This window comes from Centropristis striata, chromosome 9, assembly GCF_030273125.1.
Source record: "Centropristis striata isolate RG_2023a ecotype Rhode Island chromosome 9, C.striata_1.0, whole genome shotgun sequence".
NCBI classification, from domain to species: domain Eukaryota; kingdom Metazoa; phylum Chordata; class Actinopteri; order Perciformes; family Serranidae; genus Centropristis; species Centropristis striata.
The window spans coordinates 6,687,442-6,699,912 of record NC_081525.1 but is presented as its reverse complement, the minus strand read 5'-3'; the positions used below and the strand labels follow the sequence as shown (position 1 = coordinate 6,699,912).

At 35.4% G+C, this 12,471-nt stretch overlaps 1 protein-coding gene across 1 annotated transcript in view; it reads left to right on the top strand.

The window, feature by feature from the left end:
• Positions 1 to 2,835: 2,835 nt before the first annotated feature.
• The window catches only part of LOC131977805 (desmoplakin-B), a 37,542-nt gene continuing 27,906 nt past the window's right edge, over positions 2,836 to 12,471 (top strand). Inside the window, exons 1-5 of the mRNA XM_059341248.1 lie at positions 2,836 to 3,365; positions 7,174 to 7,261; positions 8,585 to 8,706; positions 8,972 to 9,119; positions 10,866 to 10,991. Coding sequence (XP_059197231.1) covers positions 3,034 to 3,365; positions 7,174 to 7,261; positions 8,585 to 8,706; positions 8,972 to 9,119; positions 10,866 to 10,991 — 816 coding nt within the window. The 5' untranslated portion in view covers positions 2,836 to 3,033. The remainder of the gene's footprint in view (positions 3,366 to 7,173; positions 7,262 to 8,584; positions 8,707 to 8,971; positions 9,120 to 10,865; positions 10,992 to 12,471) is intronic.

The following is a 12,471-nucleotide window of genomic DNA, read 5'->3' as shown; positions in this document are numbered from 1 at the left end:
GGCCAATATTACACCGTTGCAGAATCAGTATGAGTGTCCTACAGCATAATGACGGCAGAGCTTGTTATGGCACTTTTGCAGAAACGCAGTATAAAAAGAGCTAATGACTGGTCCACTACTGCAGCAAAACAGGCTGTGGTGTGGAGGAATCAAATGCAGTGTTCAGCACGGAAAGGTGCCACCAAAATGTTCAAAAATATGGCTGCACGACATACCTGTGACCTCCTCTTCACTAGCCTCATTCTTTAGAGAATACACCTTTTTACTTGATACTAATACTTTGTAATGAGACGTAGTTTGGACAACATACAAATGGTTAATGGATTCTGAAAGCTGAAGACATTGTGTTTACAAAGCAGTAACATTCATATATTCATGAAATATTGATAAGGGTACGGGCTCTCTGAATTAATAGCATTAAAATTAATGCCGTGGTAGTGGCATTTAACACAACTCTTCATATCACATGTTGGGAACTGAATGAAAATAAGAAATCAAAAGTGAATACAAAAATGTATCAAGGGTACCTTATACAGCCCTAATGGTTGGACTTGCATTGAAGCTCACAGTGATTTGCACTCCATGCTTTATTTGCATCAAATATATACACACAAATTTCTAAAATGAAAAATATTTGGCAGATTTGTATTAGAAAAAGTGATTTCAGGATCAACACGCCGCACAGAACAAATCTGTGACTCCTATAGTTGAAATGAAGCAAAATATAACCTATAACAAATAAGTGTTGACAAAGAAAGTGGGGCAGTTATAAAGCTTTAATCAGTAAATCAGGACTTTTTTTTAGTTGATCTTTTTTCCATTTTGTCTTTAAACTGCGGTAATAAATGCGATAAATACAACGAACGATACTATCATTCAGGATCAGCTGTCAAACTTGTTTTTCCTGTGAGTCCCACCCAGGCTGCAGGCAAGTGTTTAAGTAGTGTGTGTGTGAAAGTTTTTTTAGAAGAAGAGACAGCAAGACAGGGGATAAGAAGGGTGTGTGTGTAGAGACGGTGAATGTCTAAAATCAGCCCAGGAGGACGGAGATGCACATTGGTGGATTCATCACCGGGTCAGATGATGCATCACCTGTCACTGCAGCAGTTTACCTTGAGGCTCTTTGACTTTGACAGTTTCACAATACATATGTTGCTGAATACAGATGCTGCTGACTACAGGTATTATATATAAGGTGTTTCAAGATATCAATAATCTGTAATAAATAGCATGCAATGATATAGGAAAATGTGCATTACTTTAATTCAAAGTTAAAATCATGTTTGAAAGGAAAATCTAGATTTAAAAATTCTTCTAATTTACTTATTCTTCAATGTATTTTATCTTTTTGTTTGTTTGTTTTTTTCTTGAATGATAAATGCATTTATTTCCAATTTTCCCATACAAATAAAAGTTGTGCATCATACATCATGCATTCCAGGGCTTAACCCAAATCTTAACCATCATTACCTGCCTGACTCCACCCAAACCACAACTTTAATGTCAACCTCATTATCACCGCAAACCGATTATTAACCCTCAAACAGCTTTTTAAAGCAGTCAGTTTCTGACCTAATAGGACAGGTTATATATTTTCTGTTACCTTTAGTGTTTTGAGCAGTTTCATGTAGTGTTTTTTCTTTCTTGTAACGTCTCTCTCATGAAACTGCTCACACAAACAAAATATTTGGATTGATTTCTGCAAAGAGATTATTTATATTTTATTGATGCTTAGTTTGAGCACCACAAGGCAGGTGCCATATATTTTATAATCGAGAGCAGGCAGTAATCTCTGCAGCCGATAGCTCAAAAACTCTGCAACACGCTCCAAACTCTAATCTAGACTGATAAACATCACTAAAGGTTAAAAAAAAGAAAGAAAGAAAAAATATGCATTATGGAGTGAGCTGCCCCCTTTGCAAAATGTTCTACTTCCTAAAAATGTACACACATTACTAAAATGTCCTGTCTTCTTAATAGCATCTTCACTTTCTAAAAATGTCCCCATTCTCCAAAATTGTCTTTACTTTTCCAAAAATATCCCCACTTTTTAAAATAAAAATCCCTCAATTTAAAAAAAATTTTGCAAGTAACTTTCACTTATAAGTGCTCTCACTTTGAATTTGTCCCCACTTTCCTCAGCAGACCTCCCTCTCTAAAATGTCTTTCTATTCCCAAAACATTTTTAGCTTTAGAAATGTCTTCGCCATCTATAAGGTTTTTTAACCCATAAGAACCCATGGTGACACGCATGTAACAAACACTTCAAATGTTCTATAATCTCCCATATTCAGCTATATGCTTCACATCATTAAGTCCCTTAACAAGACTGTGTGACTGTGACAAGAAGTGACATCTCCAAAATATGTGTGTGACTGGAAACAGAAATGTGGAAAAAGTAGCCTCGTAACAAAAAAAAAAGCTTTTTGAAATTAGCTAAATTTAAACCCATTAAACAATTCTAATTCTAATCTAAGTACATTTGACCAAATATAAACAAAAAATATTCCTATCCTATCCTGTCACAATTTTGATATATGTTGTGGAGATGCAAAGAAAAAGGCAAAATTGTGTTTCTGTAAGCAGAAAAGGTGTCTAGTTTATTTATTTTAAAATAAGAAATATCATGAACATAACTTCCATAAACGCCCAATGTAACATATATGTCATATCACAGATCTTTGACATTTAGGGCTAATATTTCCTTGAAGGATAAATAGGTCTGGGTTCTTATTGGTAAAAGAAGGCCTCACAAAGCGAAATCGGTCCCCACAAAGATAGAAGTCCAACAAAGACAAACACTCTCTGCCTCCAGCTCAGTTTGGAGGGGAGTGGCAGTTTTTTTGGCAGGTTGGGGAGGGACAGAGAGGTGTGGTCACCAGCCTGCAAAACCGAGCCTCCCCTGCAGTTTGGTTGCAGTCTGCACTAGAGGGACAGAGGGACCGGGCGGACAGGTGGACAAGAGCACTACCTGTTTCCCCCGGTGGCTTCTTGCAGAGTGGCTTTGGCTGCCGTTTCCGCGTCTATTTGAGTATGTACGGCTCTCAAAAGGACCTCAACGTCACCCTCCGGCCCAGAGGCGACCGGACCCCGCAGATAGGCAATAATGGATACACTGAAATATACAGCGGCTTTTCTAAGACCTCCATGGGAGGCGGCGGGGGCACCATGTCGAGCAACATGGGAGGCGGCATGATGAGCGGCATGTCGAGCGGAATGCTGAGCGGAATGCCGAGCGGCATGTCGAGCGGAATGCCGAGCGGCATGGGAGGCGGCATGGTGAGCGGCATGTCCGGCAGCATGCGAGGCGGCATGGTGAGCGGCATGTCCGGCAGCATGGGAGGCGGCATGGGAGGCGGAATGAGGTATGAAAAAAATTACTGCAGAAGTTGACAACTTTTTTATATGCGCTCCCTGCGAATCAAACCTGTTGCCTCTCTGCAAACTAGAGCGACTTTTTTGTTGCCCTCTCTGCAGGATAGCATGCAAAGCTGTGTGTGCTATAAAATATTCATCATGACAGCCTGTTTTATCCCAGTATTCATTTCACTCCTGCACAGCCTGACTAGACATAATCACCCTTAAGATAAAAAAAAAAACACACCATAAACACCAAATGCAGACTACCAAACAAATGCATGATAATATCTGCAGGGATCATAATTACAGGGAAGTAATCTCCTGCACATTTCACAGCGCTGATCTCACAAATAACCCAACATCTGTTTTATTGAGTTTTGCAACAGCGTTTAATGACTTAATTCCTTATACCAATAATTTGTCTCCTGTGCAATTAAAGTGTATTTGTTAAAGGAGTTACCACCTCACCTTACTGCTTTATTACATCATTACTAATACAAAATAATTATAAAACAAGGCCAAACTGGAATAAATGTCTTCATGGTGACTTGGAGCTGCTGTGTTTTGCAGAATTCTTAAAATTATAGCTCAGTTTGGTCTCTGCACAACAGCTTCCCTCCCTTGAGAGAAACATTGATTTTGATTTATGGCTCTCATTGAGCTGCTAAGTTCCCTCCAACACTCACTTGTTCCAGAACTGTGTGTCAGTTTCAGACCTTCCACAGTGGTGCACACTGGGGAACTTTAGGAAGGTGCTGCAGAGAGGGCATGATTCCAAGATGTTGAATAGTTTCTGGATCATAATTGTTTGTTATTAATTTCATATCTTGCTGTTTCTGGTTGTTGTTGAGTTTTTTTAGTTTTAGAATCACATTTAAAGTCACTAAAACAAGACTGATTAAAACACTGGGCTGATATATCAGCATATTTTATCTTTTGACAGACATTCATTATTTTGACGGATATTCAGACACTGTCCTCAGGCACTGAAGGCCCACAATCTTACATAACACGCTTTCATTTGTAGCAAAGGAGATACGTGTGCACATGTTTTGATCTCTCTTCTTTGTCGTTTTTTTTGCATCCAGCAACTTTTTGTTTTGTTTTGTGGAAGTGTATGCTAGTTTTAGGGAAGTTTTGCAAGATTTTTAGTCATCAGCACACAAGTGAAGACAGAATTTCAGTGTGCACTCATGCAGAGATAAACAGTGTAACCTTCTCTTTGTTCAGTGTAACTTCTGCATATTAGGGTTGGGCCGATGGACACACCTACACCTGGGCTGTGGTTTGCTTTGGCATTTATTCGGTGCTTAAAAAGTATCAGCCCTGACTAAATTAATCATGCACAGACTGACATTGTGAGTGCAACAGATGGTGCACAGTAAGGCTGTTACAACAACAAGAGAATGAATTCAAACTCATTCAAGCACACTTATTTTTATTGTCTATTCAATGCACTCATTTCCTATGAAAAAAAAACGAATAAGATAACAAACCTTTTATTCTTAATGTAGTGGGTTTTGTGGCCATTTGACTGGTGTAGTTTATTTGACTGATCATCATGTATCAGTTTGGTAGACATCGCCCAACCCTAATACATATGATGGAGATAATACATTTTTTATTATTATGTCATGCATTAACTATTCACAGCCTGTACTGGCTCACAAGACACATAGTAATGACTATACAGTTCCCAAATGCACATTTAAAAACAGTATTCAAAACTAAAGAATACCAGTTTCATAACTTACATAATCACATTTTTATTTCCACAAAAATAATAATAAATTACTGATAAAATACATGCAGTTGTAACCTTTAATAAATATCCAACTAAACACTAAATAAATAGTCCACCTCGCCTTCTTTTCCATGCTTGTGAAGCTTGCATATTTTAAAACATACAAATTTTACAAATATTCACAAGTTGATGTCTGATATTTATATATCGCTTTAGTGGTACATAGTGAACTTTATCATCTGTATTAGATTTATTTATTTATTTATTTAGACAATTTTTAGTGCCTACCGTCATGTCAGTTTGCAGAAGCACTTCCTAAAAAATATAAAAGTTATATAGAAACTTAATTCTCTGAAATGATAAGATAAGTGATAAGTTACCTCAAAACTGAAGCATTTACTTGAGACATGTAATGCTACTTTGCATGACAGGAAACGGACATTTATCCAAACTGTATGGTCTCAATCTTAAAATATCTGAATCTTCGAGGTTACGTGGCGTTAACAGGACAGGAAATAAGAAAAAACACAAAGGTGTACTTCACAAAAGTGTCTTTTTCTGACAAAAGTTAGCTTTTATTGTGAAATAATGGATGCCAAAATTGAAAACAATTCAATTAAATAAAATTATCTTTAACCCATAAGCACCCATGGTGACACCCGTGTAACAAACACTTTAAATCTTCTAGAATCTCCCATATTCAGCTTTATGCTTCACATTAACTCATTAAATCACTAAGCGACGTATACTCAACACCCTGGTGTGGTGGTCATGTGACTGTGATAAGAAGTGACTTCTCCAAAATGTGGATGTGACTGGAAACAGAAATGTGAAAAAATAGCTAGTCACAATTTTGATATATGTTATGGAGATGCAAACAAAAAGGCAAATGGGTTATTTGTTTTTAAAAAACTGAAGAATAATTTATTGTTAAACAGCACTATTAATGTCACAATGTTTAATGTATGTTTTGGAGGTGTAAAGAAAAAGTCAAATTTGTGTCTCTGTAAGTAGAAAATAGGGTCTAGTTTTTTTTTTATTTTAAAATTAGAAATATCATAAACATAAATACTATAAACGCCCAATGTCACATCACAGATCTTTGACATTTAGGGGTAGAATTTTTTCTTTAAAACATCATAAATGTGTTCTATGTGGTCCACTTGGTCTGTGGTATATCTCCCACACTTTTCCTTTAAGGATTACTGCGTTTGGGTTCTTATGGGTTAAAGGGAAAATACTTTTTGGTAAAATTGCTCACAGCCCTTTTTTTTATACACAAGGGAAAAGTGTTGAAGCACTGGTATAAACTGTGTTATTGTGGTGGATATGTCTTCAATAAAAATACTGCAGCTGAAGATGATTATATAAATCAATTCAATTCAATTCAACTTTATTTATAGAGCGCATTTCATGCACAAGGCAGACTCAATGTGCTTCACAATGGATATACATAATTACAGTTAAAAAACAAAGCAAAACAACAGAAAACCAACAATTAGAAAAAATCAATTACAAATGAATTGAAGAGTGCAGGTAGACAAGCTATGCCATATTCACCACATATACACTTTTTTTTTTTTTTTTCAAAACTTTATTTATTGAGTTTTTTTCCAAAAAGTAATACACGATGAACACAACAACGAACATACAGTCATAAAGCCCCATCCCTCCCTCTCATAACCAACAGTAATCTCGGAGGAAAACAAATACTTGAGTTAATAAAAAATAAAATAAAATAAATGTATTAATTAATAAATAATAATAGTGAAAAAAAAATGTAGAGGAAATAAATAAATAACAATAAAACAATAATACAGTATCATAATAATCATGAAAGTATACATAATTAAAATTAACTTATTAATTAAATAACAACAATAATACCACATACACACTTACTTACTCACACGTGTGCACCCACTCCCACAACCACACATGCACACACGCACGCACACAGTTCAACTGAATGCTGTTGAAAAAAGATAGGTCTGTTTTTATAAATGGCTACTGATGTGGCATGTTTATAATATAATAACACTGATGGTTTTCTCTGCTGCCCCCTGCAGTGGCTCCGGCTCCATCCACCAGAGGGCCATGTTCCTGCAGGGGCAGTGCCAGGACTACCTGAAGAAAGCAGAATACTCCCTTCAGACTGTGAGTCACGCTTTGTTTTATAACGCGACTTATTGGTTCCTTTTGCTTCAGTAGTACAAATAAAAGCCTCTCTGTGTGAGAGCTCATTTTAGGTTTTTTATTTCAAAAGAGAAATCATGGTGCTGCAGCTTTACCAATGTTGTTTGTGGTTGTAAATTGAGTCTTTAATGTGACAGTCAGAACATGTAAGAGGAACCAGGCGGATCATGAAAGCATTTTGTTTTTGTCTCTGTTGGGAGGAAAAACCCCTTCAGCGTTATGTTTCTTTTAAGTTACAACACACACACCTCCTCAGCTCTGTGCTGAGCAGCTCCTTGTGAATTATTTGTTTTTCTGAAAAGTTCACCTCAAGTGCACTGCTATTGCTGTTCAGACTAGTGGAGTGAAAAGTGTCCGACACTGAATATGAATTCTACAACTACAACTTAAAAACAAAAAAGTTGTGACGCTGTGTAACTAGAAACAGAATGCAACAAATTCAGAATTCAGAGTTTCAATTTCCAACAAAGACAATGTTTGACTACTTGATAAAGTATATTGTTTTTGTACAGTTTTCAATTAATATTAGGGATTATTAAATTATGGCATTATGTTTCATTAACTTTTAGACTTTTAGACAAAGTCCTTTAAACTTTTTTGAAATCTGATTTGTATTACTTCCTCTCAAAAGTCATTTAATTATCCAGTTTTAAGTCTTTTTTCATGCACTTTTTCTCTGCTCTGGTTCTGCATGAATGTCATATTGAAATAAAATCCAACCTATAAAAACATCAACAAAGTGTTTGCACAACAAAAGAAAAAATTAATTAATAATAGTGAACATATTTTCAGACACCTGTACTAAAAATGTAAAAGTGGATATTTTTCAAGTTTCTTTTAATTTTATTTTTATTTTTTTGTCTCATTTATTTATTCACCTATATTTCTATTTTATTTATTTATTTATTATTATTATTATTATTATTATTATTATTATCGTGTGTTCTTGAAATGTACCTATTGTGACATTTGATACACTTAAGTGGACATTTGACTCTCGACTTATATTGTGTATACTTTGTTTTGATATGTCATAGTTTGTGTCTTGTTTTTATTTATTTGCCCTTAATTATTTGTGTATGTATGTTATTTGTCACTCTGAAAATTGACAATAAAAATATTTTGAAAAAAAAAAGACATAAAGTGGATAAAATTGACAGTTTTTTAAACAGGTTTTTTTTTTTTAAAGCTTATAAATCTAGAAGTTCAACATTTTGTTCTATTGAATGTAGACAGAAACTATTCCACAGGAAAACTAGACGGAATGTTTTTTTGTTTTTGCAGGGCGGTGCACCGGGTGATGCAGAGCACTACATGTCCAAGGCTAAAGAAACCATTGATCAGCTGAAGAACTGCGCGGTGGACCTGAGACAGATGGGACAACCCAGCGACAACGTGCTCCGGACGTAAGGAAGACTTTCTTTTCCTCCTCTTCTGACTTCTGTTTATCCGTAGCTAAAATGATATACGAATACGAATACGAATACGAATATGAAAACAAATACAAAATAGCCTACAGCAATAACTGTACTTCACACATCACCCATTCAAGTACAAAATTTCATAAAAGCACACTATAGTACAAATCAAGTTTACAAATGTAGGTCTAAGACCTGCCTTTACTATATGTATGAGTCTTACCAAACGTCCTTTCTCTCTTCCCCGCTGTAGTTTAGATATGTGCAGAGACCAGCTGAAGGGGGTCCACATGGCCATGACAGGCAGCCTGAGGAGGAGGAGCACCAGAGGGAGCTCTGGAGGCTGGGAGGAACCTGGACGGAGCTTCCAGGACGCCATGGGATGGATTGCACAGCAGAAGGTATACGCACACACACACACACACACACACACACACAAACAATATACAATATACAATATACAAAATAACGAAAACTAGAATTGAAAAAACATTTTCGTTAACTGAAATGAAAATAAACACAAGAGTTTTTAAAAAAACGATAACTAACTGAAACTGTATTGTGTGGGTACAAAACTAACTAAAATTATAGTGAAAATGTCCTTAGTTTTCATCTTTGTCATGTTTTTTCATACATAATCCAGTGTTTCTATTAGAAAGAGGATTCTGTTAGTGAACATGCAGGGACACATTGGTAAATAATTTTATTGAGACTGAGATGTCTACACACAAACCAAAATTCAAATCACCCAGAACTGTAAGAGTTAATAACCTTATTGGGACTAAGATGGATAAACCAAAGGAAATAAAGGCAAAATTTATTATGACCTCGTTGAATCTCGCACCCAACACTTAGCCCATTACAAAAAAAACTCAAACTAACACTAAAACTAATAAAAACTAAGCATTTTCAAACTCTAAAAACAAACTAAAACTAACTGAATTTGAAAACAAAATTTAACAAAGAAATTAAAACTAAGACTAATAAAAAATCCAAAACTATTATAACCTTGATACACACATACACACACACACACACATACACACTGCTTGCCTAACCCAAGCGGCTATTGTAGAATCAGAGAAAGGGAGGGTGTGACTCAACATTGACTGATAACATTGTATTTCTTTTCTGATAATCAAATGGGGAAGACAAAGAAAAAAATGGCTGATGATTAAAGTGCATTTTGTTACCATTAAATATATATATATCCATGGTGAAGTATGTCTGCACGTGTTATTGGAGAGATTGGGCTATAAATAAAACATTTGCATCATAAACATTTATAACTTAAAAAGATTAAATACTTTTGTTTCTATTTGTGAAAAGGAGGCTGAAATCCCAGCTTTTGATTTTTGGTGCAGGAATAACCATTTCGTTTACATTTTTTGCAGATTATTCTAAATAAAAAAAATAATTTTGCATCTTAATTTAATATTTAAATATCCTTATTATGTTGTGGAACCTTGGTGATCTGCTTTTGTGGTGAGAATCAGCCTCCGGAATATCTCTCAACATGCTGAGAGATAAATTTAATTAGTTTTATTTTTAGTTTAAATTAAAAAAATCCCAAATATGCATTGATAAAAAAAACTGCAGGCGACCTTTTCAAAGTAATTCTCAAATGTTAGATTTCTGCAGAGGAGTGTCACTTTAAGAAACAGGATTATACAGTGTGGCTGAAATGAGTGACAGATCTTATTAAACCGGTATTCTGTGCACACAGTTTAGTTCAGACATGAAAGCATTCCTCTGCTGTGTGTTGTCCGAGACACTGGATTAAAGCATTATGTATCAAGCATTAAGAACAATTAATTTATGAGGAATAGAAAGATATACAAGAACACACAAAAAGATAAACAAAAGTTTTTTTTAGACATGGTGCAGGAAAATAGGCATTATAAGAAGGTTTTGTCTTTAAATCTCAGACCAGTTTTCTTCTGGTAGATTCCTGAGATGTTTTGTTGAAGAGGCTCATAAATTCACAAAAAGAAGAAGAAAAAAAAAATGTTTCTCTGCCACCACCTGCTGGTGACATTCAGGTTTCAGAAGGATTTGCTGTCAGCCTCAAAATCAACTCAAAGTAAAAATCTTTTGGTTGCACCAGTTTGTTCAACGTGTGTTTCTGCTGCATGTTTGTGTTTCAGCGTCTGCTTGAAACTGCTTCGTGGGGAGACGATGCTGCAGCCATCGACCAGCAGCTCGTCAGCCACCAGAGGTTTCACAACTCCATCCAGCGGAGCCTCGAGGTGGACCAAGCCAAAGAAGACCTGGTGGGTTCAGTCTGCACATTTACCAATACGAATACGAAAACTTTATTATCCACTGAGTGGAAATTCCTCTTTGTTTTCACCATAGACATGTCTCAAAACAAACAGAATAAATAGTAAAACAATAAAGAAAAAACATTTCAAGGATAGAAAAATATAAAATAGCCTACAGCAATAACTGTACTTCACACATCACCCATTCAAGTACAAAATTTCATAAAAGCACACCACAGTACAAATCAAGTTTACAAATGTAGGTATAAGACCTGCCTTATTCGGAGAACCTGCTGTGCAGGGAAACCCTCAGCAAAGGAAACAACAGGAGTAAACAGGGTAAATAGCTACCGCTTTCTGGTCTTATTTATTGTGTTGACAGCTTCTGGGACAAAGGACTTTTTGTATAGATTCTTCCTTGCCATCGGTAGCCTAAACCGCTTCCCCGAAGGTAAAAGCTCAAATTCGCTGTACATGGGATGAGAGGAGTCATTAATTATCTATTAATATTATTATATTATAATATAATATAATATAAATTATATTAGGACAGATGAATGTGTCTTTTTTCTGAAAGGCAGACATTTATTAGTGTTGCAACAAAAGTCCAGAAGATAAAACAGCTTTGTATGAGGGAAAGAACATTCTCTGCCTCCCCGGTGGCTCTAAATCTATTCATTTCTTAATAAAAGAACATGTTAACTAATTTTAAATCTGTATCTGGATTTGGATCTTCATCAAAATACATACAGTAAGATACATGATTAGACTTTTTTGGCATTTGCAATAACTGGAAAGAACAGAAATCTTAAAAAAATGATTGCAATAATTCCAGGCAAAAATCTCACAAAGTGTGAGTGAAAGTTGAAAGGTGCAGAGTTTGTGGTTTTGGAGTTAAGAAAGTGAAGTTTAGTGTTATCTAAAAGATTTGTAATGCCATTGCTGAATATTTAGCTAAGACAATGTGGAAGAGAAGATTTTTCCTTGAGCACAACTTTGTTTAGACACAATAAGAAACAGATGAGGACAAGGGAAAGATAAAGAAAGAACTTTTATTCCTCTGTAGGGCCCTTTCTATAATGTTATTAGACACTTAGCTTACATAATTTTTAGCCTGTAAGTGGGAAAAACAATCACTTTTACAGGACATAAATTGATAATGTGCAGTTGCCCGAAGGATTATATCGCAGCTCGTTTGGTTCTGTTGGCTGCACCGCTCTCAATTAAAAAAATTGTCCCCAGTAATCATTAAACATTAGAAAACAGGGTAAAAATTTTAAAAACTATAAGAAATTCTTTAGATAAATTCCTGGATTAATAAAAGCAACCTAAATAGACTATTAAATGTTCATTATCATATTCAGCTGTTCAGTATCAACTAAATATCAATTAATTTTACTTCGATATACCAGAGAAAACACTTACAGGGGTACTTGCTGATATAGCAGTGGTACTTTTGTTATTCCTTATTTAGTAGAAACTCACAAAA